The 23,494-nt window shown below is 39.2% G+C and overlaps 9 protein-coding genes across 12 annotated transcripts; 7 read left to right on the top strand and 2 right to left on the bottom strand.

Moving 5' to 3' along the window:
* Nucleotides 1–44: 44 nt before the first annotated feature.
* Nucleotides 45–659, top strand: BORCS7 (BLOC-1 related complex subunit 7). Its single transcript, XM_069038942.1, has 2 exons — nt 45–277; nt 336–659. The coding sequence occupies exons 1-2, from the start codon at nt 140–142 to the stop codon at nt 513–515; spliced, it is 318 nt and encodes a 105-aa protein (XP_068895043.1). The 5' UTR covers nt 45–139; the 3' UTR covers nt 516–659.
* Nucleotides 546–2,737, top strand: Acsf3 (Acyl-CoA synthetase family member 3). Of its 2 annotated transcripts, none has more exons than XM_069038892.1 (3): nt 546–688; nt 751–1,112; nt 1,175–2,737. In XM_069038892.1, exons 2-3 carry the CDS (start codon nt 773–775, stop codon nt 2,590–2,592), a joined length of 1,758 nt encoding a protein of 585 aa, XP_068894993.1. In that variant the 5' UTR covers nt 546–688; nt 751–772; the 3' UTR covers nt 2,593–2,737. The 2 variants fall into 2 exon arrangements, with proteins under 2 accessions (XP_068894993.1, XP_068894994.1); XM_069038893.1 differs by having other exon boundaries at nt 553–688; nt 754–1,112.
* A 1,162-nt stretch (nt 2,738–3,899) lies between these two features.
* LOC138124004 (MTOR-associated protein MEAK7) lies at nt 3,900–6,757 on the top strand. 2 transcript variants are annotated; one of them, XM_069038922.1, is made up of 6 exons: nt 3,900–4,475; nt 4,563–4,697; nt 4,750–4,974; nt 5,029–5,527; nt 5,578–5,804; nt 5,907–6,757. In XM_069038922.1, the coding sequence occupies exons 2-6, from the start codon at nt 4,566–4,568 to the stop codon at nt 6,210–6,212; spliced, it is 1,389 nt and encodes a 462-aa protein (XP_068895023.1). In that variant the 5' UTR covers nt 3,900–4,475; nt 4,563–4,565; the 3' UTR covers nt 6,213–6,757. The 2 variants fall into 2 exon arrangements, with proteins under 2 accessions (XP_068895023.1, XP_068895024.1); XM_069038923.1 differs by having other exon boundaries at nt 3,900–4,344.
* Gbeta5 (guanine nucleotide-binding protein subunit beta-5) lies at nt 6,752–8,418 on the bottom strand. Its single transcript, XM_069038929.1, has 8 exons — nt 8,277–8,418; nt 8,090–8,226; nt 7,922–8,040; nt 7,603–7,873; nt 7,411–7,551; nt 7,253–7,349; nt 7,030–7,196; nt 6,752–6,969 (listed from the first exon to the last, which is right to left on the bottom strand). The coding sequence occupies exons 1-8, from the start codon at nt 8,392–8,394 to the stop codon at nt 6,958–6,960; spliced, it is 1,062 nt and encodes a 353-aa protein (XP_068895030.1). The 5' UTR covers nt 8,395–8,418; the 3' UTR covers nt 6,752–6,957.
* A 360-nt stretch (nt 8,419–8,778) lies between these two features.
* CIA30 (complex I intermediate-associated protein 30) lies at nt 8,779–9,814 on the top strand. Its single transcript, XM_069038935.1, has 3 exons — nt 8,779–9,249; nt 9,309–9,494; nt 9,547–9,814. Exons 1-3 carry the CDS (start codon nt 8,779–8,781, stop codon nt 9,769–9,771), a joined length of 882 nt encoding a protein of 293 aa, XP_068895036.1. The 3' UTR covers nt 9,772–9,814.
* A 23-nt stretch (nt 9,815–9,837) lies between these two features.
* CLS (cardiolipin synthase) lies at nt 9,838–11,533 on the top strand. Its single transcript, XM_069038930.1, has 5 exons — nt 9,838–9,984; nt 10,134–10,606; nt 10,662–10,877; nt 10,925–11,085; nt 11,149–11,533. The coding sequence occupies exons 2-5, from the start codon at nt 10,136–10,138 to the stop codon at nt 11,234–11,236; spliced, it is 936 nt and encodes a 311-aa protein (XP_068895031.1). The 5' UTR covers nt 9,838–9,984; nt 10,134–10,135; the 3' UTR covers nt 11,237–11,533.
* A 293-nt stretch (nt 11,534–11,826) lies between these two features.
* On the top strand, nt 11,827–16,128 carry pic (DNA damage-binding protein pic). The gene is made up of 10 exons (XM_069038882.1): nt 11,827–12,029; nt 12,081–12,229; nt 12,288–12,550; nt 12,600–13,378; nt 13,466–13,802; nt 13,854–14,017; nt 14,077–14,516; nt 14,574–15,519; nt 15,578–15,804; nt 15,858–16,128. Exons 1-10 carry the CDS (start codon nt 11,969–11,971, stop codon nt 15,939–15,941), a joined length of 3,450 nt encoding a protein of 1,149 aa, XP_068894983.1. The 5' UTR covers nt 11,827–11,968; the 3' UTR covers nt 15,942–16,128.
* On the bottom strand, nt 16,114–20,293 carry Nup133 (nuclear pore complex protein Nup133). The gene is made up of 7 exons (XM_069038883.1): nt 19,792–20,293; nt 19,617–19,744; nt 19,025–19,563; nt 17,574–18,953; nt 17,375–17,521; nt 17,116–17,317; nt 16,114–17,060 (listed from the first exon to the last, which is right to left on the bottom strand). The coding sequence occupies exons 1-7, from the start codon at nt 19,899–19,901 to the stop codon at nt 16,144–16,146; spliced, it is 3,423 nt and encodes a 1,140-aa protein (XP_068894984.1). The 5' UTR covers nt 19,902–20,293; the 3' UTR covers nt 16,114–16,143.
* A 123-nt stretch (nt 20,294–20,416) lies between these two features.
* spas (spastin) lies at nt 20,417–23,473 on the top strand. Of its 2 annotated transcripts, XM_069038884.1 has the most exons (7): nt 20,418–20,970; nt 21,023–21,193; nt 21,268–21,375; nt 21,792–21,998; nt 22,056–22,351; nt 22,404–22,643; nt 22,698–23,473. In XM_069038884.1, the coding sequence occupies exons 1-7, from the start codon at nt 20,541–20,543 to the stop codon at nt 23,109–23,111; spliced, it is 1,866 nt and encodes a 621-aa protein (XP_068894985.1). In that variant the 5' UTR covers nt 20,418–20,540; the 3' UTR covers nt 23,112–23,473. The 2 variants fall into 2 exon arrangements, with proteins under 2 accessions (XP_068894987.1, XP_068894985.1); XM_069038886.1 differs by lacking the exon at nt 21,268–21,375 and having other exon boundaries at nt 20,417–20,970.
* Nucleotides 23,474–23,494: the final 21 nt, after the last annotated feature.

Genomic DNA, 23,494 nt, shown 5'->3' on the forward strand with positions numbered 1-23,494 from the left:
TTTGTGACTGGCTTATTGATTGAGTGAGCTTGCATTGTAGCCACACTGAAATAAAAAATGTTCCTAAATCCTAATACACTTCGAGAGTTCGAGACCTAACTACTGTCAATCCTGTCAATAGCTTGATTTATTTAGCAGAATGGCATCCGCAAGTAGCACAAGTGCAAGATCTCTCTTTGCCGATTCCAAGATGCGTCTAGCGGATCGAGTTCAGGTCAATGTTAATAATATCTCATCGTTGGCCAGACAGATCACCAGGGGTTCGAAAAGTAGTGAGGTGAGTACCTTTTCAACTTGAGAAAAACTACCCGGATCGGGATCTACGTCTTTTTCAGATATTGATGCATTCCGCTCGAAACTTTGCCGTTCAAGAGCATCTAATGGACAATTGCGAGAGTAATTTGAAAAAAATGCAACTTCTTTGCGTCCACCTCGGTTATCAACATGATTCCATGCTTAAATCGGCCCAACAAATTGAGGAAGTTAAAGAGCAAGTGTGTGCGATGCAACGATAACATTGTTCACGTTATTTATCTTTGAATCACGTGATATGTATTTAATTATGGCGTAGTTGGCAACGCTTACAAAGTTAACCTTGTTCACCTTGTTTTTGTGACGTTTTTAGAATTGAAATATGATAGTAAAAAGTTATATCAGTTCGCAATTTGAATTTGTCACAACGTAATTGGTGAGATTTAATTTTTTTTTATTGAATTGGAAATAATAAAGTTTCTTCTTTTACTATGCCAGCAGTTGGACTAAATATCGAGACATGTCGATGTCGCTGTTGTTAACTCGTCACTGGCAGTTTTGCCGCAGACTCCCCACATTAACGATTCAAACACGTTTGCAGCAAACTAAACCAAAACTAGCGGTGTCTGGCGATGTCATACCCATATTCAGCAATGCACATCTTTTTCCAGAAAAAGTAGCATTGAGAGACACCATTGGCAGTTACACCTATGCCAGTTTGTTTATCAGTGCAAAGGAACTTAGCAAGACCATCACACAGAAACTTGACGCAAAAACTAATCAACGAGTGATGTTCCTTTGCTCAAACAATGCTGAATATGTAATTACATTATGGGCAATATGGATGTCTGGACAAATTGGTACGTATTGATTCTCATCAGTTTGTTGTGATGATTCTGTAAAAGGGTATTACATTTTATAGCTGTACCTCTTAGTCCTTTGCACCCCAAGAACATACTTCTCTACTACACCAATGACACTAACGCAAGTCTTTTGATAACAACTGAGAAATATGTTGACTTGATGCAAAGAGTAGCTAAAAATACTAATACAAATTTACATGTTCTCGATGACAAATTAAGATTAAATACTACTGAGAAAGTCGCTACCATCAAGTCTGACTTGGAAGCTCCATTATCATTGAGTTTTTATAGTAATAACAATGCTATGATTTTGTACACAAGCGGGACGACAGGAAATCCCAAGGGCGTAGTTCTCACACATAAAAATTTGGTTTTTCAAGTCAATACTCTTCTGGAAGCGTGGAAGTGGGTACCGAACGACGTCATTCTCCACACTCTTCCCCTGCACCACGTTCACGGCATAGTTAACGCTTTACTCTGTCCATTGTATCTGGGAGCTAAAATTATTATGCTTCCTAAATTCGAAGCCAATTCGGTTTGGTCTCATTTATTAGGAGTTAACGCGCAACCGAGCGATCGCAGAATTACCGTGTACATGGCCGTTCCGACGATTTATGCAAAATTGATTGAAGAGTATGACAGAGTCTTCGGTTCTGATTCGCAAATGGTCGAATATATCAGAAATACGCTCAAAAATAAGATTAGATTGATGGTGAGCGGGTCAGCACCGCTGCCGTTTCCCATTTACGACAAGTGGTTGGAAATTTCCGGACATAGACTGTTGGAAAGATACGGAATGACCGAAATTGGAATGTGCCTCTCCAACTTGTACGATTCGAATCGAGAACCCGGTTACTTGGGACTACCGTTGCCGGGAGTTTCAGTTAAATTGATCGATAAACCTGAAAGTGCTACTCAAGAGATCACGGTGGTCGAATCGGTTAATAATAATGGCGAGGTAACGTGTGAAACTAACGATAAGTTCGCGTCAAATAATGAACTAAATGGAGAACTCCTCGTTAAGAGCGAAGGCGTTTTCAAGGAGTATTACAATAGGCCGGAAGCTACTAAAAAAGAATTCACCAACGACGGTTGGTTTAAAACGGGAGACATGTGTGCTTATTCACTTGATAAAGGCAAATTTAAAATTTTGGGCAGAAAGAGTTCTGACATTATAAAGTCAGGAGGTTACAAAATTAGTGCAATTTCAGTTGAGACCGTACTGTTGGGACATCCCGATATTAAGGAATGCGTAGTAGTAGGATTGGAAGATCAAAAATGGGGACAAAGGGTTGCTGCAATTGTCATTTTACGCGAAGGCAAGAGCGTAACTGTCGATAGCCTGAAAAAGTGGGCAGCAGATAAATTGCCCAAGTATTCCTTGCCCACTGTATTAGAAATAGTCGAAGAAATTCCAAAGAATGCTATGGGTAAGGTCAATAAAAGACAGCTGACAGACAGTGTTTTCGGAAAATGAGTGCCATATATCAAAAGACAAGACTGCATTTTTACAGCCAAGTGTTCCAAGTATTACTTATGTACCTATGTTTTAGATTTTTTTTGTATTATTATACCTGTATATGTATTATATTATTGAATTCAGTAAACGTGTGAATACCTAATTGGTTTTTATTAGTAGCAGAATTTTGTAAATCTTTTGATATCGATCGTTTTGTTTTATTTGTAACGTTTATCATAAAAATAACGAATGTTTAAAAGTTTATGATTGAGAGTTATTGTTCTATATCGGTACTATTCAGCAGTTGAGAGTGGGCTTATCGGTGTGGTTCTCGTAATCATTTCAAGATCGAAATTTTTGTAAGTAGGTATCTATCACAAAATGAATTTAATTTTTTTATGATAGCACAAGGTCACAATAAAGTAAGGGATACATTTCAACTTATGTATTTTTAAACAAGTAGTGAAAGAAATTTGATTGCTTAAATAATGGAATTTCTTATGTCTAACAGTGGTTAACGCAACTGTTCGATTTGACGTCCACTTTACTGCTGTACAATCACCAACCGTTTCTCCAAATTGTACACAGCATTATTCAGCATTTCTGGTTAAATTGCACCAATTTGCTCCCTAAAACTGTCTTTTAATTTAATTAATTAAATAACCCCACAGCTGGGTTAAGATCAGGTGATCTTGGTGCCCATGAATTTACAAAATTGCTTACATGTAGGTATAAGTCGACTCAAGTTGCAAAAAACCACTTGTCATTTGCAACAACATTTTTTCAATATTTTTGAACCAAATAAAGGCACAAAGGGACCTGAAAATCATAGTTTGGATTGAATATTTCCCATATAAGTACAGTTTTAAAGTAATTTCAAACGACTAATGCCATAAAATTGCTGTTGCAAATCCAAATTGGTTTTTTGCAACTTGAGTCAACACGATCTCGAAAAACAGCATTTTAACTGGTCGGTAAATATGCGGGGCTGCTCCATCCTACATAAAAATCCAATTATTGAAGCAACCACATTCCATTTAGTTTTTGCTACTAGCTTGATTTTTAAAAATTATGTAAGACTTTAAAATATACCCCTTATTTTATGATAACCCATATTTATAAGTTCATGCCGTTGATTCAATAAATAAATATCAGCGATGAAATTAATTTGTAATCGAGTCATCCATGGATTTGAAAACGTATGTCTTTTGTTATTGATATGACAAGACTTAACCTGTGTTGCAAGGTTTCAAGCATAAACGTCTACTATATCCTATATCCACGATATAGAGTTCAAGTAACGATAACGAGTAACGACATACGAATACGATTTCAGATTAATGGATAGTGGTTCTTTGATTAAAAAAAAAACAGACTGTGCGTGAATATTTTTACAAGTTCTTAGAAATTTTCATCACATAAGTAGAACAGATTTACCAAAAATTGTTTCATATTTTACCATAATATTCACTTCTCGGCAACACTTGGGTGACGAACATTTTGCTCGAAAACATTCGACCACTTGAATGTTTTAACCAATAAAAAGTCTCGTTAATGACAGTTGAAACGTCAAAATTAACGTGTTATTTTTCACCGGATGACCGATTTTCGTAAAAACTGCCAAGATTTTGAAAGTGATTTTCGCGGTTCAATATGCAAACAGTGTTTGTGAGAGCAATGACAATTTATTGGGCGTCTCATCTTTCTGAATAATTGCAAAGTTAAACGTCAATTTTGACGTGAGAATCTATAATTATTCTAGATAAACAGGTAAAATTTCCAATAACACCCGTGTTTCGTTATCACAGAATAAACATCTCGATAATTATTCGTTCGGAAATTATGTTTTTATAAAGAGCGAACTGTCGCATATGCCATAAGCACCTGTTTGGGTAACCTATGTGAGTATTGATTAAATTTGGCGCGTTCTTTAATATTTATAGATATCTGTTTTTACGTTAAGTGCAACTTTCTTTAATGAACTTCAGGTGATGGGTGTAAACAGCAGCAAAAAACTAGCAGCAAAGTGTTCTTTCCTATCAAAAGATGAACAGCACATTGTCAGCAACTCATTCCGACTTGCCAGCAAAAATTCTGAAAAAATCAAGGAAGAGGAACTTACGGTAAATTCAGGTCTTTTCTTAAGTGGCGCACCTAACTTGAAATGGACTTTAGAAATTATGGGGCTCACAAATGGACTTGCGTCTTTTACAATATATAAACAACTATTTGTTTGGTATAGGCGAATTACGCACGCAAACTGTTGAACTTGAAAGGTTTGCTGAATTGTTTGTGTTTTGCACGAGGGGCACCGTAGACGAAAAACTAAAAGTTCTGATAGTATCTCTTGGGCGTAGCGATTCTGAAAGTAACGACATTCCATACATTCTAGTCAAAGAAGTAGGTCAAACATGTGACCGCAAATTTCAAGTAAAATTGTTTTTTCTGTTTTAGTATGTGGAAAGCATAGTCGCTTCTTACATGAAAATTCAGAAATTGAGCAACACAAAACAGTTCAAAACCTGGTTTTCGCGGGGTTGTTTCACGTCCGCTCAAAATATTCAGAGATTAGCTGAGAGTTTGACACACGATCTGGCCGCGGCCGATAGCATAACAAGGAGAGCACTGGAGGTGTGGTTGCAAGGCTCAACAGTGCTCGGTCAATTGCTCCTTTTTGTTTTCATGCACTTGTACAACATTTCACATAAAGATAAGCCACAAGTTTCAGGTGAAAAGAGTACAGTTGAAGAATCGCACACCGTTAGTGAGAAAGAAAGAGACAGAAGTTTGGTACCGTTCTGTCGCGGACTCGATCTCATACCTTCCTATCCTAGTCTTTTGGATTTGAATCAGATAGTATTTATTAATGCGAATTTACCTCAACAGTATCAATTAGAATGGAGATTTTTATTTAGTTCGGAGATACACGGTGAATCTTTCTCCACTCTCATAGGTCAGTCGGGTGACCCTGAGTGAGTTGCTTCGCTGACCGCATTGTTGTAGGTAGGATCGTTAATCAAGGACCGTCAGTGTTGGTGGTAGAAGACAGAAATGGGTATATGTTTGGTGGATTTGCACCAGCGAACTGGAGTCTAAGTCCAAATTTTTTCGGAGACGACAGCAGCTTCTTGTTTACGTTGGCGCCACGAATGAGAATTTTTCCGTCAACAGGATACAACCAACATTTCCAGTACCTAAATCTACACCAACAAACTATGCCCAACGGCCTGGTAAGTATTCTGAAGATGTTCAAAAATGTGATGATAACTTTATTAAACGAAATGTGACAATTAATTATACATGAATATAGTGATATTCTCATTCCGTGACAGGCCATGGGGGGACAGCACAGTTACTGTGGTCTGTGGATTGACAGCGAATACGGCAAAGGACATTCGTCAGAGTCCTGCACGACGTACTCAGGTTACCAACAGATGTCCTACTCGAAAGATTTCTCTTTTAGACATTTAGAAGTTTGGGGTTTGGGAGCTCCTCCACTAACGCCCCAAGAAAAAGGGGAACGAGTGGGTATGAGTGCTACGAGTGTACTGGATGGAAATGCCGAAAGTAAGACCATGTTAAAAATGGCCGGCCGCACAATACACAGCGAAGGGCTGAGAGATTCACCTCCAAATTAACAAGATTTAATTTGTGTACTGAAATGCCTTAAACGGTTTTTTTTTTCATTTTTATCTGTACACTTAAAACGACAAGAGTGTCTGAGTAGTGGATCCTATGAAATATTTTTATATGTGCCGATGATTCAAGTTCCGACTGGCATATTGTATGTGGAATTTTCGCTTTTTACTATATCACGTGGCTGTCGCTTGGGTTGAATTTTTTAAATCAGAGTTTATGCATCAATATTTTGACATTGGCACCATGTTGCGTCATAATCTGTACTTGTGTGATAAAACGTTACGTTCGATTTACATTAAACAATTATTTTTCCTTCAAACAATAAGACGACGTGCCAAAGATCTATTGTCACACTCGTAGTGATCTTCACTTTTTCTACTTATGTACACGTTTTTTCGTTATATTTATTACTGTTATTCATTTAGATAGTTTAATCTATTTGTTATTTCTGTGTCTTACATGTGATTTATCACTTTTTAAGTCATCTAAATACAGTAACAATTGTCAAATTAAATAACATCCAATAATAACATAAGAGAAAAACTGTAAGTATTATTATTCAAATCAACCCTCGTACATCCAAATACGGCGTCAACAGTAAATATGTACGTTTCTCATAATATCAACAAAGGGAAAAGACAGTACCTATGGCGTTCTTTACACGAAATGTCACTTTAAACATCAAGTCTATCCTAAACAATCAATAAATATATATATATTTTTTTTAACGTGTCTCTCGTCGATTTATGCCCAGACCTACAATGAAAATTTCAATGTTTACTTCACCGGTAGATCGGATGTAAGTATATGATGTACCCTAAGAGTGTAATCCCAAGAGCCTGTGGAAAGTGCGGTGCCATCTGGTGAGACTTGTAGACACGATACTCTATTCTCGTGTCCGTACAGCAAACAAACTCTGACACATTTGAGAGTGTCCCAGACGTTAACAGTGTAATCATTGTAACCAGCAAATAAGAGTCGACCTACATGTAAATGTAAGATAAAAGATGCAACACAATATGAATGATTACACAGCTACCTGATACTGAAAAATCTACCGAGTTCACACCGAAAATAATACTTTCTTTGCTGTAAATGGCAACCTCTTTGTCGGCCCTCAGATCGAATAACCTGCACTAAAACGGACCACAGGTCGTAGTATTCTTTCAAAAAAATTTTTTTCCATAATTATCTTACGGTTGCGTCATCACTTCCGGTGGCGACTGCGTCCCCGCTTGGGTGAAACTTGACGCTGTTAACATCCGACTCGTGCCCTTCAAAAGACTGAACGCACTGGCCAGAACGCATGTCCCAAATCAGAACCATCTTGTCGCAACTCTGACAAAATCACTTGTAAGTATAACATTTGACAAAGAATTGCACGCCTACCCCTGAAACAAAAGTGTTGCCCGTCTCTGACGGCGCCAAATCTATCGACATGACGTCAGCTGAGTGGCCATGAAAGCTCTGCAATAATTGTCCCGACTCTACGTCCCACAGGGCGCAAGTTGAGTCGCCGCTGCCAGTCAGTATCTGCTGATCAGAATTGGGAAAAATGCAGCAACTCATGTAACTTGTATGCGTTCCCACTGTCTTTTTCTTGAGGGTGACGTCCTCATCTAAACTTAATGGGTAGACAGTGACTTTATTGTCCAATCCCCTGAAATAGATTGCTGATCTATTTTCACAAAATAAATATTAAATCTACCCGCAAGCTACTAAATTTCCTGAGGGAGCGTAAGCGCAAGCCATCACCCACGTCGTAGGCATTGTGACTGCATGCTCCTTGTTAGTGGTGAAAGCGTCCCAAATTATCATTTTACCGTCCTACACATGGAGAATTAGTAAAAATTTGAAAAAACAAAACCCCAATTACTTGTGATGAGGAGACAATGTGACGCTTGTCTGGGGACCAATCGGAGCATAAAACTTTAGCCTGATGACCTTTGAGGGTGCGTCTGGGTTTAATGTTCATGTAGTTAATGATATCCAAGCGATCTGCAACTGTGGCCACTAAAATGTGTCTTTTAGAGACAAGTCATGCATTTTTAATTAGATCTTACAAGTGACGTCATTTAACTTTTGTCTCTCGTCTTCTAATTTTTTTTTTAAAGACTCCGCTTCTTTCGTCAAGGATTCGATAGTCTCGATAGGGCAATCTTTACCTTCTGTCTCGGCCATGTTTAACGTTCAATACCCGATCAAACGGCTCTAAATAGAAAGACCGTAATTATCAAAAAAACACAGTTCTACGATATAACATCTAATGTGAGACTGCGACACTGCGAGAACGAGACCTAGGAGCGAGACTGGCAGACGTAGGCCAGGGGCTGCTGGCTACGTTGCGTTGCAGAAGCAGAGGACTGCGCAAATGTTGCAAATGTCGGATTGTACGTTATTCTAGATGTCCATCACAATTATTCAATATTTCACCATGCATCATTATTTTCAAGTCTTTTATATACAGTCTTATGCTTTTTATAATGTTTGATTTCACGCAATATTACGTGGGGCAACTAACATAACCTCCCTTTTTTTTTGCTCTTTTGCACGTACAAAATAAACATGTATCTCATGAGACGTGCAATATTTAGTAAAATTAAAATAAACGAAAATACTATGAAGTCAATACATACGACGTCTTTTCTAAATACGTTTTGGGAACGAGATGAAAAAGGAGGTTATAATACCAAGACGGAAGTATCTATGAAGGAGAAATTGAGAGTGGGTCTGCAAGAATTAAAAAAAGAGATAGCTCTTTGGAAACAAGAATTGAAAGAAGACTTCGAAATGGATCCAATTTTAGTTTGTAGGCCAGGAGAAACTGATGTCGTTTGGAAGTTTGATAGTGAAGAATCACTTAAACAATGGGTCGTGACTAGTGACAGTGATCATGGGGAAGGTTTTAGCACTTGTAGTTTAGTTTTGACAAACAATGGGAAGGGACTGTTCTCAGGAGAATTAAGCACAAGGGTGCCAAAAGATGGCCGTATTAAACGGGCTGGTTACTGTAATATTAAAACTCTCAGAGCTAGAGTAAGAAAAGCGAATTATTTTATTTGAAAATTATATAAAGCGGCAGGTTTTTATTTCAGAAGTCGTTCAAAAGAGAAACCTATTTAGATTGGAATAATTATAACATGCTTGTTTTGAGAATTAGAGGGGATGGGCGATCTTACATGTTAAATATATCAACAAGGGGGTATTACGACATTTTATGGAATGATATATATCATTATGTATTATATACACGAGGGGGACCTTATTGGCAAACCACTAAAGTAGTTTAGTTTGACATCATTTTATTTTTTAAGTTGTTACTTTTATTTTCAGATTCCATTTTCAAAATTTTTTCTAGCATCAAAAGGCAGGGTGCAAGACAAACAGTATCCAATTCATTTAGGCAGAATAACAAATTTTGGAATTTCAGCTGGTGACAAAGTGAATGGTTCATTTTCACTTGAAATTGATTATGTTGGTTTAGAATATGATCCAAATCACAAAGAAGAATTTGCATATGAAATGTATCAAACACCTAAATACATTGCTGCAACTTAGATATTATTGAATTAATGGCATTATTAAAACAAAGACAATTTTTTTTATTTTTTTATTTCTAGTCTTGTCTTAAGTGTCTACATAATTATACCTATATGTTTGTTTATGCGAGCGAAGGTGTGAAAGTGAAAGGTGAAAGTGGCGTAAGATAACCTGAAAGTCGATTTTATAATGTCTTAACTTCAGTCTAGCAATAAAAAAATACATTTAAAGGTACGGTTCATAATTAATGCTGGTGGATACATAAGTGATAATTTGTTGTACAGCATCGAAGGGATTCGTTAAATAATAATTTACTGTTAAAAATAAGGTCGTGATATTTAAGGTTAGGTTCGTAACGATTTTTTTTTTTTTTATTTCAGTCATGAATGCAATCAGATTTAGCAACATCGTTACTAGAAAATTATTGGAACGATCTCAATTCTGGACTTGTGTAGCAACATGTAGGGAACAGAATAGTCCTTTGGGCAAACATTCATTCCACTATCAACTTTTTTGTACAACTTCAAATAAAGAAAGTGATCAACTTGATCATCGCAAATTTTTAGTTAAAAGCGACTTTAAAGCGTACATCGAACAAAATAAAGAAAAACTCCGTGATACTGAACAAAGAATAAAAAACAAAGGAACAATCATTTTACAAGACATCAAAGAAACGACAGATAAGGTTAAAGGCAAAGTTGAGGAAGTGATTGAACGCGAAAATGTCTACACAATTCCCAACTTTTTATGTGTTTCCAGAATACTCATTTCGCCATATCTAGGCATGTTGATAGTTCAATCGGATTTCAATTTTGCTTTAGCTATTCTGGGGGTTGCTGCAGTTACTGATTTAGTAATAATAAACTTGATATGATGTAGACACTTGATTAAAAATGTGTGCTCTGCAGCTTGATGGTTGGATTGCCAGAACATGGGAGAATCAGTCATCAAAGATGGGAAGCTTTCTCGACCCAATGGCTGATAAAGTCTTGATAGCAACTTTGTTTTTATCACTCACTTATGCTGATTTGATACCGATTGCCCTGACCAGCATGATCATTGCGCGTGACATCGTTTTGGTGGTTGCTGGGTTCATTATACGTTACAGATCTTTACCGCCTCCAGTAAGTTCATTCAGGTGATTGACCATTATTAAATAGATCGGTTTCAGAGAACTTTGAGTCGATATTTTGACGTGACTCATGCCACTGCTCAATTAGCTCCCACTTTTATTAGTAAAATAAACACTGGAGTACAGTTACTGTTGGTTGGGTCGACTCTAGCGGCGCCCGTGTTCCATTACGTGGGTCATCCGTTGCTGGAATATCTGTGGTACTTAACACATTATTACATCAATTGTTGTGTCATTTTATGTTAATATAATATTATTTTAAGGTATATAACTGGTGCAACCACCATAGCAGCGGGACTCAGTTACGTTGTCTCTAAAAACACATACCGATATTTATCAAAGAAAAAGTAGACGCAGTAGAATTACAATTCAAGTTTTACGTTAGTCAGATATTGTTAAGTTTATTTATGATTACCAGAAAAAGCGTTATTTTTAATTGAAATATACAAAATGTGATAAGAATTTGAGCATTGCGGGTTCTTGTTAGAGGGTATTTTTTTTTAAATACAGCTCATCAGTGTTTGGTAATGAACAAAACATATATTATTAATTAGATAATATATTATATGTATGTATAAAAAATGTATGTTTTATAGAAACAGTTTTGTATCACATGTTTATGAAGAAATTTGAAAGTTAATAATGTGATCTTTGTTTCTTACTTCAGTGTGCTATCTTTTTCACCTTGAATATAATTAATTAAAAACTGAAATTTAACAATTTGATCGTCTGAAGTAAAAACGCACAATACTGAGGTGAAGGACAGAATTTTTTTTTAATCGCCGGTTACTTTTCACGTCCAGCTGATATTTCATTAAATATTTCAATGTCAGATCATTTTAATACGCAATTACCCTCAAAAACTCTATTCTATGGAATAAATAGCATTATTATATGTAATAAAATTTTTAAGTACATTTAGAATTTTAATTTTTGTATTTTCAACGTTGGCGCAACTGCGTGAACAGTGTGTGGTGTGTATAACCTCGTGTTGAAAAAGGAAAATGCCGGACTCGAAGGAAATATTATTGTGTTTCATTTAATTAATTATAGCCCGTTAAAATCGAGTAATAATAAAAAGAGATGGTTCACCATTATGTTGTTACTGCTCATAAGCCAACAGCTGTGACAGCATGTGTGACAGGTACGTTATCGTAATGGCAAATTTCTTCAATAGTTTAACCTTCAATAATAGGAAATTTCACGTCCGCGTCCGATTTGAACTTGATCGTGGCCAAAAATACACGATTGGAGATCTATCTCGTCACACCCGAAGGTCTAAGACCCGTAAAAGAAGTCGGATTGTATGGGAAAGTTGCTGTTATGAAACTGTTTCGACCTCAAGTTAGTAACGACGTTCTTGTGTACTGTTCATATTCATCACAGTCGAATTTTCTTGCAGCATGAGAAGAAAGATTTGTTATTTATTGTAACCATGCGTTACAACGCAATGATTTTGGAATGCGTAAATGATGCTGACAATTTGGACATAATTACCAAAGCTCACGGTAATGTTTCTGATAAAATTGGTAAACCATCTGAGACCGGAATTTTGGCGGTGATCGACCCAAAAGCTCGTGTGATCGGATTGCGTCTGTATGATGGTTTATTTAAAATAATCCCTTTAGAGAAAGACAATTCAGAATTAAAAGCGTCCAATATCAGGTAGGGTAATCAAGTTAATGAGTTGGCGAATTCTAGGCATTACTTTTAGAATTGACGAATTACAAGTACACGATGTCGAATTTTTGCACGGATGCGCAAACCCGACCCTAATTTTGATCCATCAAGATGTGAACGGTCGTCACGTTAAAACCCACGAGATTTCTCTCAGAGAAAAAGAATTCGTTAAAGTACCATGGAGGCAAGACAATGTGGAAACTGAAGCTTCCATGATCATTCCAGTGCCGTCGCCACTAGGTGGCGCCATAATCATCGGGCAAGAAAACATTCTTTACCATGACGGCATCACTTCTGTGGTCGTCGCACCAGCCGTCATCAAACAAAGTACTATTATTTGCTATGCCAAAGTCGACCCCGGCGGTCTGCGGTACCTTCTGGGGGACATGGCGGGTCATCTCTTCATGCTGTTCATGGAAGTGGAGAATCGCGGCGAGGGTAACGACATCGTCAAGGACTTGAAAGTAGAACTGTTGGGAGAGATTGCAACCCCGGAGTGTATAACGTACTTGGACAACGGGGTGTTGTTTATCGGGTCGAGAATGGGGGATTCCCAGTTGGTTAAGTTAACCACCAAACCAAACGAGAGCGGCTCGTATGTTACTGTTATGGAGTCGTTTACGAATTTGGCACCGATTTTGGATATGTGCGTTGTCGATTTAGAGCGACAAGGTCAAGGGCAGTTGGTTACGTGCTCGGGAGCGTTCAAAGAAGGTTCTTTGAGGATCATAAGAAACGGAATCGGGATTCAGGAACACGCGTCTATGGATTTGCCGGGGATCAAGGGGATGTGGGCCCTGCAGGTAGCTTCAGGTGAAAATATCGCTTCCAAATAAGCCAAAAGAAGTTTTTTTTTAACTAATACATTGAAATCCCCCCACGTGCGTTTTATAATTGCAGGTGGTCGTCTCGACAACACTTTGGTATTAGCTTTCGTCGGCCAGACTTGCGTCTTGAGTTTGAATGGTGAAGAAGTTGAGCAAACCGACATTGCCGGTTTCGCTTCCGATCAGCAAACATTCTATTGCGGCAACGTTATTCATGAACAGATCGTTCAGGTAACTCCAATTTCAGCTCGATTAGTTTCAACCCAAAATAAAACGCTTCTGGCCGAATGGAAACCACCCAGCGATAAAAACATCGGAGTGGTAGCGTGTAACACGTCACAGATCATTGTTTCGACCGGTTCCATTTTGTATTACATAGAAATCCATCAAAACGAACTTATCATGAAGGGGTAAAGCAAGTTTGTAGTAAAAAATTCACGCAGTAAATTGATTTTGTGTAGAACGACCACTTTGGACGTGGAAGTAGCTTGTTTAGACATCAGTCCTCTAGGTGAAGGCTCAATGACTTCCGAATATGTGGCGGTGGGACTCTGGACAGACATCACGGCACGAATATTGCGTATACCCGATCTGTCTGAAGCGACCAAAGAGTATTTAGGGGGAGGTATTTTTCAAAGTTTTAAACTGCGAGTGGACATTGTTTCTTTTTTTATTTTTTTCTAGAAATTATACCTAGGTCAGTTTTGATGACCTGTTTCGAAGGTCACAACTATCTTTTATGTGCCTTGGGAGACGGATCTATGTTTTATTTCGTATTTCATAAAGAGTCGGGAACTTTGAGTGACAAGAAAAGAGTCACATTGGGTACACAACCCACCGTGCTGCGAACTTTCCGTTCGTTGAGCACCACTAATGTATTTGCTTGTTCGGATCGACCCACCGTAATTTATTCGTCAAATCATAAGCTCGTTTTCTCAAATGTTAATATGAAAGAGGTCAACCACATGTGCTCTTTGAATGCGGAAGCGTACCCGGATAGTTTGGCTTTAGCCACCGATTCTTCAGTAACGATCGGGACGATCGACGAAATACAAAAGTTGCACATAAGAACGGTACCGCTGCACGAGTCACCGAGGAGGATAGCTTACCAGGAAGAGTCGCAGGTCGGTAAAGATTTTTTTTGACTTAATAAACGATGAGTGGACCGAATAAACTTGTAGACTTTTGGGGTGCTGACCGCACGCATTGACATTCAAGATTCAACCGGTTTGAACCCGGCGCGTCCCAGCGCTTCGACTATGGCACAGTCGGTGACGGTCTCGAGCAGCGTGGGTTCATTGTCGATGAGCAAATCGAGCAGCAGTACGCTGATCGGTGGTAACATAATTCCCGATTACGGACAAGAAGTTGAAGTACACAATTTACTCATCATCGATCAACACACATTCGAAGTGTTGCACGCTCACCAACTCATGCAACAAGAATACGCCATGTCTCTTATTTCGACCAATCGTTTAGGAACAGACATGAACGAATACTACGTGGTCGGTACTGCGATCGTCAATCCTGAAGAGTCCGAGCCCAAGCAGGGTCGCATCTTGATTTTCCATTGGAACGATAATAAGCTGACGCAAGTGTCGGAGAAAGAGATCAAAGGCGCTTGTTTCTCTCTGGCAGAGTTTAACGGTAAATTATTAGCGAGCATCAATAGCACGGTGCGATTGTTCGAGTGGACCGTTGAAAAAGAATTGAGATTGGAATGTTCTCATTTCAATAATATTCTAACGTTGTACTTAAAAACAAAGGGGGATTTTATTTTGTTGGGCGACCTGATGCGGAGCATGACGTTGCTGCAATACAAGACTATGGAGGGTAGTTTCGAGGAGATTGCGAGAGATTTCAATCCGAATTGGATGACTGCGGTGGAAATTCTCGACGACGACGTCTTTCTAGGGGCCGAAAATTCTTTTAACATTTTCGTGTGTCAGAAAGACAGTGCGGCGACCACGGACGAAGAGAGATCGCAGATGCACGAAGTCGGACAGTTTCACGTGGGAGATATGATCAACGTTTTTAGGCACGGATCCCTAGTCATGCAAAATTTAGGAGAGACCTCGACACCAACCACCGGATGTGTTCTGTTCGGAACGGTCGGTGGTGCTATTGGTATACACAAACTCTACATAATACTTAAAAAGTACTCTACGTTAAAAAACGATTTTAGGATTGGTCACGCAGATCACTTCTGACTTTTACGATTTTCTCTTAGAATTACAGAATAAATTGTCTACCGTTATAAAATCTGTCGGTAAAATAGAGCACTCTCATTGGAGGGCGTTCAACACCGACATCAAAACTGAAGCTAGTGAAGGCTTTATAGACGGGGATTTGATCGAGAGTTTTTTGGATTTATCACATGACAAAATGAAAGAAGTGTCTGATGGATTGCAGGTACGCTAAAGCGTCGATAAAACTCGACAAAATCATAATTTTAAACGTTTCAGATGACCGGTGAGGGAGGAATGAAACAAGAATGTACGGTCGATGACCTCGTAAAAATGGTGGAAGATTTAACAAGAATACATTAAACTCCTCAGAACGAGAAACGTGCATACTTCAAACGATAATTTTATTTAAACTAATGAAACGAATGGATCTGAGGAGTAGCTTTTGTAGTATTGATGTGTTGTGTTTTTTTTTTCAATAACTATATACATATTTGAAAACTTTCCCCAGTCTGTTAGAATTAGATTAATAAAATTTCTTATAAAACCACTTTATTCAAGAAAATTATTCAACATTTTGAGACCTATAAATATGTTCGTAACCGGTTTTAATCAAAAATTGGAAATTGGTATTGTCTTTCAACAAATCGTCGTCCAGTAAGGTATCCAGCGAAGGAAGCAGACTCCATCCGTCTCCGTCTAAAATCGTGGCCAAATCGACGAGTTTGAAGAATAATTTATTTTGCAATATTTCCAGCGGCGAGTCCAGATTCTCATGTTTCCATAAGTCACGAAGCAGAGCGTACCTCCAAATTTTGAGAGACAGTTCTTGTTTCAACTCTTCATCATCGATGAACGCCAGCAAGTCGAGCGCTTTCTTAAATTCCAGTTCTCCGGCCTCCTTGTACTCTTTACAAATGTACAAATTGATCATATCTTTGGGTGGAATTACTTTGATGTGGATTGTGTCGTAGCCGAATTGTTGCAGAACATAATCGGGAATATCTTCTTGATAACTTATTAAATCTAATCTGGCTTCGATGTTTCTCATGTAAGGGTCGCAGTCTTGATTTGCGGAAGCCAGTTTTGTCAATTTACACAGACTGTACATCGTTTTTTGTCTTGTAATCGATTCAGTTTCGCTTGCGGCCAATTTTTGTAACGTGTCGGCTGCTTGGTTGTATTTTTTATCGAAAATTTCCTGCATCCAAGACAATGACGGATGATCCGAAAGAAAACTAGTTAATTTTTGCAAATTTTTCGACTTTCCAACCTGTTTACACATGTCGATCAATTTGCCTTGTTTGTTTTCTTTCAGTAGCCAATTGTAAACGTGCTCAGAAAACCCTTCGTTGCTGAACCTATCTAAGTAATCGTTGAGGCGACGCTGATTACCGCTGGATTCACAGATCATCATCAACGTGTCGAAGTCGAGATATTTTTCGGCCAACTTTGCACACCTTTCCCACTCTTTTTCTTGTACTGATAACGGAAGGATATTCAGTATTGTGAACGGTCGATTCAATTTTATACTTACGGAACGGTTTCATGAATTTTTCACGATCGGTGCAGTACTGCTTGTAGACGATTTCTTCGAAAGTAGTACCTTTGATGCTTTCTAAATGACTCTTGCGACCGTCGAGAATTACGTCGGTCAAGGAGACTAAAAATTCGAATAAATCGTTCTTCAGGCGTTCATCGTTTGTCAATATTATGCCGTAATTATAGGTGAGAAAGTGCTACAATCATAATTTACTTCACGGTCGGTGACAGTTGCGTAAAATTTAAGCAATTACCATTTGCGATAAAGGATTGAAAAGTCCGTCGGGACCATTTGCCACAGTCCAAGGTAGAAAATCTGGGGCCAGGGCCTGAGCCGTTTCTGAAGGTCTGAAATGTTGCGCATTCTGTTCTCTGTACCTCATCACATCTTTGAAAACGCCCTACTCGACAACAAACATGAGATAATATACTTATTTTTTTTATAAATCATACCAAAATAATGTCATCTGTTTCGCTAATAATTTCAATGATCTGACTCGGACTCATATTGGAATGGGACGCGTCTTCCGAATAATTCACCATTTCTTGAATTCCTCTGTGTATCTGACTGACCTCTCGGAAAAAAATATCTTGATACGTCAAACCGTTCTCTGGCTGTGTTTCCGAGTCCGCAACCGCTCTTTCGATGGCTCTCTCTAACGTGCGACTGTTGGATGCGTTCTTGAGAGCGATCGCGGCTACACTTTTCTCGGCCAATTCAGCAAGAACGTACACGGTAGCCATCGTATTAGTGCGAATCGTTGACGCCGCCAGCCGAGTCCAAAGTCCGGATTCTTTTAAAAATTTAACGAATAAGGAATGAATTTTCTGTTTATCTTCCAGCTGGTGCACGACTTGCATTGAATACGAGCTACCCAAACCTACGGGAGTTTCTTTGTTCCATCTTGGATCGCTGGCGGGTACGTCGTCCATTAAATCCTTGCACATCATCACTACGATTTTATCGAGTAACGAATCTATGCCCGGTAATTTGGACGAGTCTGATGGGAAAATTGCCTGAAGAATTTCCTTGTAAGCGTGCTCCTGATTTTTTATATAGAAAATAAATGCGGCCTTCAGTTGGCCCAGCGTATCCTTGTACGCGCCATACATTTCTTCTGGGTCCATGTTGTATATTGAAAGATTATTAACCACAATATTTTCGTTAAACGACGTGTCTATGGGGGTGTTGGGACAAGTAGAACTTAAATTTAAATCGTTCGATATTTCGTTACATGAGATGGCGACCAAGCCGTGATTGCGCGAGAAAAAAATGGGAGTGTTGACACAAATCGAACCCGCCAATAGAAAATCTTGCGGCGTGTTAAATTCTAACACGTCTGGTTCTTCTTGAGGTTTTATGACCGTTATCGACTTCTGGTTGTATAAATAGGCGTAACTGCCACATAACAAGAACCTGTACAATAAAGCGTCGTTGGAATTGTTTTCTCGATATAAATCTGTCATTTTTAACAACAGGAAATCTTTGACGTTCGTCGGAGGTTGACTCGAATTTGTTTGCAAGCTGATCATCGCATAATGTACTCTGGGAGAGATGGAAATGTTCACGGCAGCCGCCAAAACGATGACGCTGTCTTTATCCGATTGAATATCCAGCAACCAAGTGTCGATATTGGTCTGATCTCCGACGCAATTTTCCCAGAGGGCGCTGCGAAAATTGTCTCTCACCATGCGGTTCAACTCGACGACGAAAATCAGCTCTTCAGTGTCATTTTTCCAAATCTGCCATTTCTGCAACGAATGGTCGGCCAAAACGTACACTGTCCAAGTGTCGCCGCTGATGCTTGAAATGCTCAACACTCGTACTATGCCCTAGAAGTGTGCATTTATTTTCCACAGTTTGTCAATCAGTAATTAAAAAAAAACTATCAAAATATACGTACACTTTCAACTGTATGTTCGCTGGCGATTGGTCCAAATATAAGTGAAGACATCCTCTTACTGATACCCCCCAACCAACCGATTGGTATTTTCAGCGTTTTGCATTTCAAAGTGTGCCTCCCTCCGATCAACTGGGGTTGAATCAACAGAACTGTGCAAGTTGTTGTGGCTAAAATGCAACCTAAACCTTCCACATCTGTTAAACTGTCACACTCTTGTCCTTGCAGACTGACATGTTGTTCAACAGATACTCCTTCATGCACTATTGCTGGCCAATACCTCACCACTCCTTCAGGTGATACGGAAATACAAGAAGGGGTAGTTGCACCAGCATTCTGAAAAACTGAGACCAATTCAGCTCTGTGCGCCAAGTCACTCTGAGGCAACTGTAGTTCAAAACATTGATTCAACAAGCCACTTTTTTTTGATGGAGTGTCCATTAGATTGGGGCTTTGTCGGTACTGCCAAATCAGGAGGCGACGCCCGCAAACAACCCAAGCGTAGCCATCTTTTGAAATGCGCGCCGACACGATAGTGTTCCCTAAGAATTTACACAATTAACGGGAAGGAAAAAATTGATTTAAATGATATTACTGTCAGCAAAAGTGAGCGCTTCCGTTATTAATACCGGCAGCGATTGGCCAAAGCGTTCCACATAGTTATAAGGTGTTGACAAAATTATTTGGACTGACTGCGTAGATTTGCCAGAAATGCTAAACCGGCTAAAAATATTGGGTGAGAGATGTAAGGTTAGCTGAGTTTGACTTACGATGATTTTCGAAAACTTGAAGATACATTTCTTTTAATGCCAATGTTTTGACGAGGACGTGGTGAAAATGGGCTTTTAGCCATTAGAGGCGAAGCGAAACTTCTATCCATTTGGGAATATAGAAATTCAGCATTCAATTCAACTTATTTGTTCTTTTTGTTTTCGTATATTTTAAATCGCACCACGCCGGTTAAATGACAAACAAGGTGACTAACTTCACGGTGCTTCACGGTATCGTTGTCACTCTAGGCAGTCTAGGCTCTAGGAGGTAACTCAAGGGTAACTCTAGAATGACTCTACTCTAAGTAGGCTCGATCCTGGTTCCTAGGGGAGTGTTTGAGAGTTAGATTTGAGTTGGCAGTTTGGTTTTCACTAAATTTGTGAAGTTAATGCAAGCAAATCTAAATAGTTAACATAATATTTATACTTTATTTTCACTCCAGAAACATTTTGTTAACTAACAATTTTATTTAAACGCAGATAACGACAATTTTGACAATAAAAGTGTAGCCAATTGTCTGAATTATCAATCGAAAAACGCCCCTAGGAATCAGGATGGAGCCAACTCTCTTTAGTATTATTACTATAATTTTAGGTATTTTAACTCTAAAGTTACGCACTTAACTGTTTGGTGTGACGTATAAAAACCAGTATGAAATGAAGTTAGTCGCGCACATTAGTTAGTAAATCTCGGTGTCTCGGTCCATTTAGGTCTCGGGTACACTTTTGACATTTGTTATGGTATCCGAATGGTTCGTAAAACTCAGAGCAAATCGCCAGGCAAAAAGTCAAGGAAAAGTGACCCCGACGTTTCGCGAAATGATGTGATGTTTGCATCGTATTCAGAAACATCTGTTCACAAAAGAAATCTATGTATCGTTTCGTTTCCCATAATTTTTTTGTTTAATATTTTGCGTTCTTTGTTGTATCAAATTTTCGTAATTCTTCGTTTTGTGTACTGTAGTTCGTCAAATTATTTAATAAAAAAACGTCAGTTTGAATGTGAGAGTAATCAAGGCGGTAGCTGTGTTGTGGTAGAAGAAATAAGTGAAATGGCACAAGTGCACCGAGTGTCGGGTCCGGGCCCGGGCGACCCCCTTCTGGCCAAACAAAAGCATCATCATCGAAGAGCTTTCGAATATATTTCCAAAGCGCTCAAAATCGACGAAGAAAACGAAGGTTCGCCCTCAATACGTCGTTCATTGGTTAATTTTTAATATTAGTATTATAGGTCAGAAGGATTTGGCGATCGAGTTGTACCGCAAAGGTATCACGGAACTCGAGTTGGGTATCGCAGTGCAGTGTTGGGGCGGCCGCGGCGAGGTTTGGGAACGCGCCCAGCGACTTCACGAGAAAATGAAAACTAACCTTGCCATGGCCAAGGATCGACTCCAGTTTCTTGGTAATTTTCAAAATTAAGTTGAATCATTTGTTTTCATTTGGTATTTACGTCTTTGTTTGTGTTTCTGTTCATAGAAAGCATGGACATGTTAAATCGTCGAGATGTGCAAAAAGAACCAAAAGAGGCCCCTAAACTTAGCTACACTAGCAATATTCCTACTCCTAAACTTTGTTTTAATAAAGGTATTTTGTTTTGTTTTGTTGGTACCTCAGCTTTTTTTATGTAACCTTATAATATGTAGTAGGGCAGCTTCAGGCTTCACTGGTAGAACCACTTTAATCAAGTGAAAACTTTTTTTTTAATACATGTTAGTACTTATTACTTAACATTTCAGTTATCACTGACCAGAGTACAACTGTGGTCGCTTCATTAGGATTGCCAGTATTGCCACCTGTAAAGAAAATGTTGAGTCACGCTTAAGCTGAAAAGTCTAGGCTTTCTGCTGAGTAACTTTTGAAAAAGTGTTGACTAGACTGACCATGAAAATTTTGCAAATCCCGCGCGAGTTGGATAATGACTAACAATTTACTTGATTATTATTTTACGTAATGGTTGTGTCTAAAATTATCTGTTAATTTTTTATTTTTTTTTCATTTAGCATCGGGAAAGAAGTTGTCGGTGGCGAGCAAGCGACCACCCAACGCGACTTTGGCCAAAAGTCAAACGTTGCCGCGTTCGATGGGTTCGAGGACGGCCCCGATTCAACCGGTACGCCCTTTCAACAAACTTTCCTCCACTCCACCAGCTGTTAAAAAACAACTGTCGGTACCCGGCACCACCGGTTCCCCCGCCCGAAAAGCAGCAGGTATAAAGTAACTAATAAATGATACTCTAACTAGGAATTCATGAATTTGTTTTGCAGCGGCGACTTCGAGCAAATCAACATCGCGGGGCAAGTCCCCCGTTCTAAGAGGTGTCGATTCGAAACTAGCACAGTGCATTCTCGACGAGATCGTCGAAGGGGGGCTTCAAGTCCAGTGGGACGATATCGTGGGTCAAGACACCGCCAAACAGGCGCTTCAGGAGATGGTAATTTTGCCATCGTTGCGACCTGAATTGTTTACAGGGTTGAGAACACCGGCGAGAGGATTACTGTTGTTTGGTCCACCGGGTAACGGAAAAACCCTCTTGGCGAGAGCCGTAGCTACAGAATGTCAAGTAACGGACACGCATTGGAGGATTAAAAAGATTTTAATAAGTACACTTGCAGGCTACGTTCTTTTCAATCAGCGCAGCTAGTCTTACATCAAAGTACGTTGGTGATGGTGAAAAAATGGTGAGGGCGCTGTTCGCCATCGCCCGGGAATTGCAACCTTCGATTATTTTTATTGACGAGGTCGATTCGCTTTTATCCGAACGTTCAAATAATGAACACGAGGCAAGTCGACGTTTGAAAACGGAATTCCTCGTGGAATTTGACGGTTTGCCAAGCAATCCCGACAGCGAAAGGGTCAGTCCGTAGTACGTTCGCATCGTCTACGAAATTAACACGTCGAATGTGCAGGTTTTGGTGATGGCGGCGACGAATCGCCCACAGGAGTTGGACGAAGCGGCACTAAGGAGATTTCCAAAACGAGTTTACGTTACGCTTCCCGATGTCGACACAAGAGCTCTACTTTTCAAGATGTTATTGGCGAGGCAAGGTTGCACTCTCACGCAGAAGGAGCTGAAGCGGTTGGCGACGTTAACTGACGGATATTCCGCCAGCGATTTGACAGCTCTGGCCAAAGACGCCGCCTTGGGACCAATCAGAGAGTTACAGCCAGAGCAGGTGAAGGAAATGGATCCCAACGCGTTGCGGAGTATTACGATCGACGATTTTTTGGATTCTCTGAAACGGATCAGGAGGAGTGTTTCACCACAAAGTTTGGTGGCGTACGAGAAGTGGTCGCTGCAGTACGGCGACATGTCTATCTAATCATTCCGCTTTTACTTTCGAGACGTAAAATTTTTCGTTTTAATCTGTGATATGATTGCGTTTCTTTGCCGCTTGTTAATTTTTCACGCATCCAACATGACGCTGTTTTATTTTATGGTACAAAAAATATACTGTTGTTTTTATATCGAATGCCGAAGGATTAAGTAATATATAACATATAGCTGACTACAGTAGGCCGATAGGTTAGACATAATTTGTGTTTTAAACAGCACTTTGATATTTGTGAACTTGTTTTGTGATGGTTGTACACTCGGGCCCACATAAAGTGTCTATGTTACGTTGTTGCTTTGTTTTCATATAACGTTTGTAATCTCATTGGTATAATAAAAGTTGACAAAACACTATCGTGTTTAGAATGAACT

The sequence above is a fragment of the Tenebrio molitor genome, chromosome 2 (genome assembly GCF_963966145.1).
Source record: "Tenebrio molitor chromosome 2, icTenMoli1.1, whole genome shotgun sequence".
Lineage (NCBI taxonomy): Eukaryota > Metazoa > Arthropoda > Insecta > Coleoptera > Tenebrionidae > Tenebrio > Tenebrio molitor.

Excerpts from the sequence above, each read along its gene's own strand:
- pic (XM_069038882.1), top strand. The coding sequence starts at position 11,969 with ATGGTTCACCATTATGTTGTTACTGCTCATAAGCCAACAGCTGTGACA. Across the intron at positions 12,230-12,287 it reads TGAAACTGTTTCGACCTCAA|CATGAGAAGAAAGATTTGTT; the intron begins GTTAGTAACGAC and ends ATTTTCTTGCAG. Across the intron at positions 14,517-14,573 it reads CTTACCAGGAAGAGTCGCAG|ACTTTTGGGGTGCTGACCGC; the intron begins GTCGGTAAAGAT and ends ATAAACTTGTAG.
- CLS (XM_069038930.1), top strand. The coding sequence starts at position 10,136 with ATGAATGCAATCAGATTTAGCAACATCGTTACTAGAAAATTATTGGAA. Across the intron at positions 10,878-10,924 it reads ACAGATCTTTACCGCCTCCA|AGAACTTTGAGTCGATATTT; the intron begins GTAAGTTCATTC and ends GATCGGTTTCAG. Across the intron at positions 11,086-11,148 it reads CCGTTGCTGGAATATCTGTG|GTATATAACTGGTGCAACCA; the intron begins GTACTTAACACA and ends TATTATTTTAAG.
- Acsf3 (XM_069038892.1), top strand. The coding sequence starts at position 773 with ATGTCGATGTCGCTGTTGTTAACTCGTCACTGGCAGTTTTGCCGCAGA. Across the intron at positions 1,113-1,174 it reads ATGGATGTCTGGACAAATTG|CTGTACCTCTTAGTCCTTTG; the intron begins GTACGTATTGAT and ends TACATTTTATAG.
- spas (XM_069038884.1), top strand. The coding sequence starts at position 20,541 with ATGGTTCGTAAAACTCAGAGCAAATCGCCAGGCAAAAAGTCAAGGAAA. Across the intron at positions 21,376-21,791 it reads TAAACTTTGTTTTAATAAAG|CATCGGGAAAGAAGTTGTCG; the intron begins GTATTTTGTTTT and ends TTTTTCATTTAG. Across the intron at positions 22,352-22,403 it reads CCGTAGCTACAGAATGTCAA|GCTACGTTCTTTTCAATCAG; the intron begins GTAACGGACACG and ends GTACACTTGCAG.
- CIA30 (XM_069038935.1), top strand. The coding sequence starts at position 8,779 with ATGTATCTCATGAGACGTGCAATATTTAGTAAAATTAAAATAAACGAA. Across the intron at positions 9,250-9,308 it reads TTAAAACTCTCAGAGCTAGA|AAGTCGTTCAAAAGAGAAAC; the intron begins GTAAGAAAAGCG and ends TTTTTATTTCAG. Across the intron at positions 9,495-9,546 it reads CTTATTGGCAAACCACTAAA|ATTCCATTTTCAAAATTTTT; the intron begins GTAGTTTAGTTT and ends TTTTATTTTCAG.
- LOC138124004 (XM_069038922.1), top strand. The coding sequence starts at position 4,566 with ATGGGTGTAAACAGCAGCAAAAAACTAGCAGCAAAGTGTTCTTTCCTA. Across the intron at positions 4,698-4,749 it reads TCAAGGAAGAGGAACTTACG|AAATTATGGGGCTCACAAAT; the intron begins GTAAATTCAGGT and ends AATGGACTTTAG. Across the intron at positions 5,805-5,906 it reads AAACTATGCCCAACGGCCTG|GCCATGGGGGGACAGCACAG; the intron begins GTAAGTATTCTG and ends ATTCCGTGACAG.
- Gbeta5 (XM_069038929.1), bottom strand. The coding sequence starts at position 8,394 with ATGGCCGAGACAGAAGGTAAAGATTGCCCTATCGAGACTATCGAATCC. Across the intron at positions 7,552-7,602 it reads GCAACACTTTTGTTTCAGGG|AGTTGCGACAAGATGGTTCT; the intron begins GTAGGCGTGCAA and ends TGATTTTGTCAG. Across the intron at positions 7,350-7,410 it reads CCGGAAGTGATGACGCAACC|TGCAGGTTATTCGATCTGAG; the intron begins GTAAGATAATTA and ends GGTCCGTTTTAG.
- BORCS7 (XM_069038942.1), top strand. The coding sequence starts at position 140 with ATGGCATCCGCAAGTAGCACAAGTGCAAGATCTCTCTTTGCCGATTCC. Across the intron at positions 278-335 it reads GGGGTTCGAAAAGTAGTGAG|ATATTGATGCATTCCGCTCG; the intron begins GTGAGTACCTTT and ends CGTCTTTTTCAG.
- Nup133 (XM_069038883.1), bottom strand. The coding sequence starts at position 19,901 with ATGGATAGAAGTTTCGCTTCGCCTCTAATGGCTAAAAGCCCATTTTCA. Across the intron at positions 17,318-17,374 it reads TCAATCCTTTATCGCAAATG|CACTTTCTCACCTATAATTA; the intron begins GTAATTGCTTAA and ends TTATGATTGTAG. Across the intron at positions 17,061-17,115 it reads AAAATTCATGAAACCGTTCC|TACAAGAAAAAGAGTGGGAA; the intron begins GTAAGTATAAAA and ends TTCCGTTATCAG.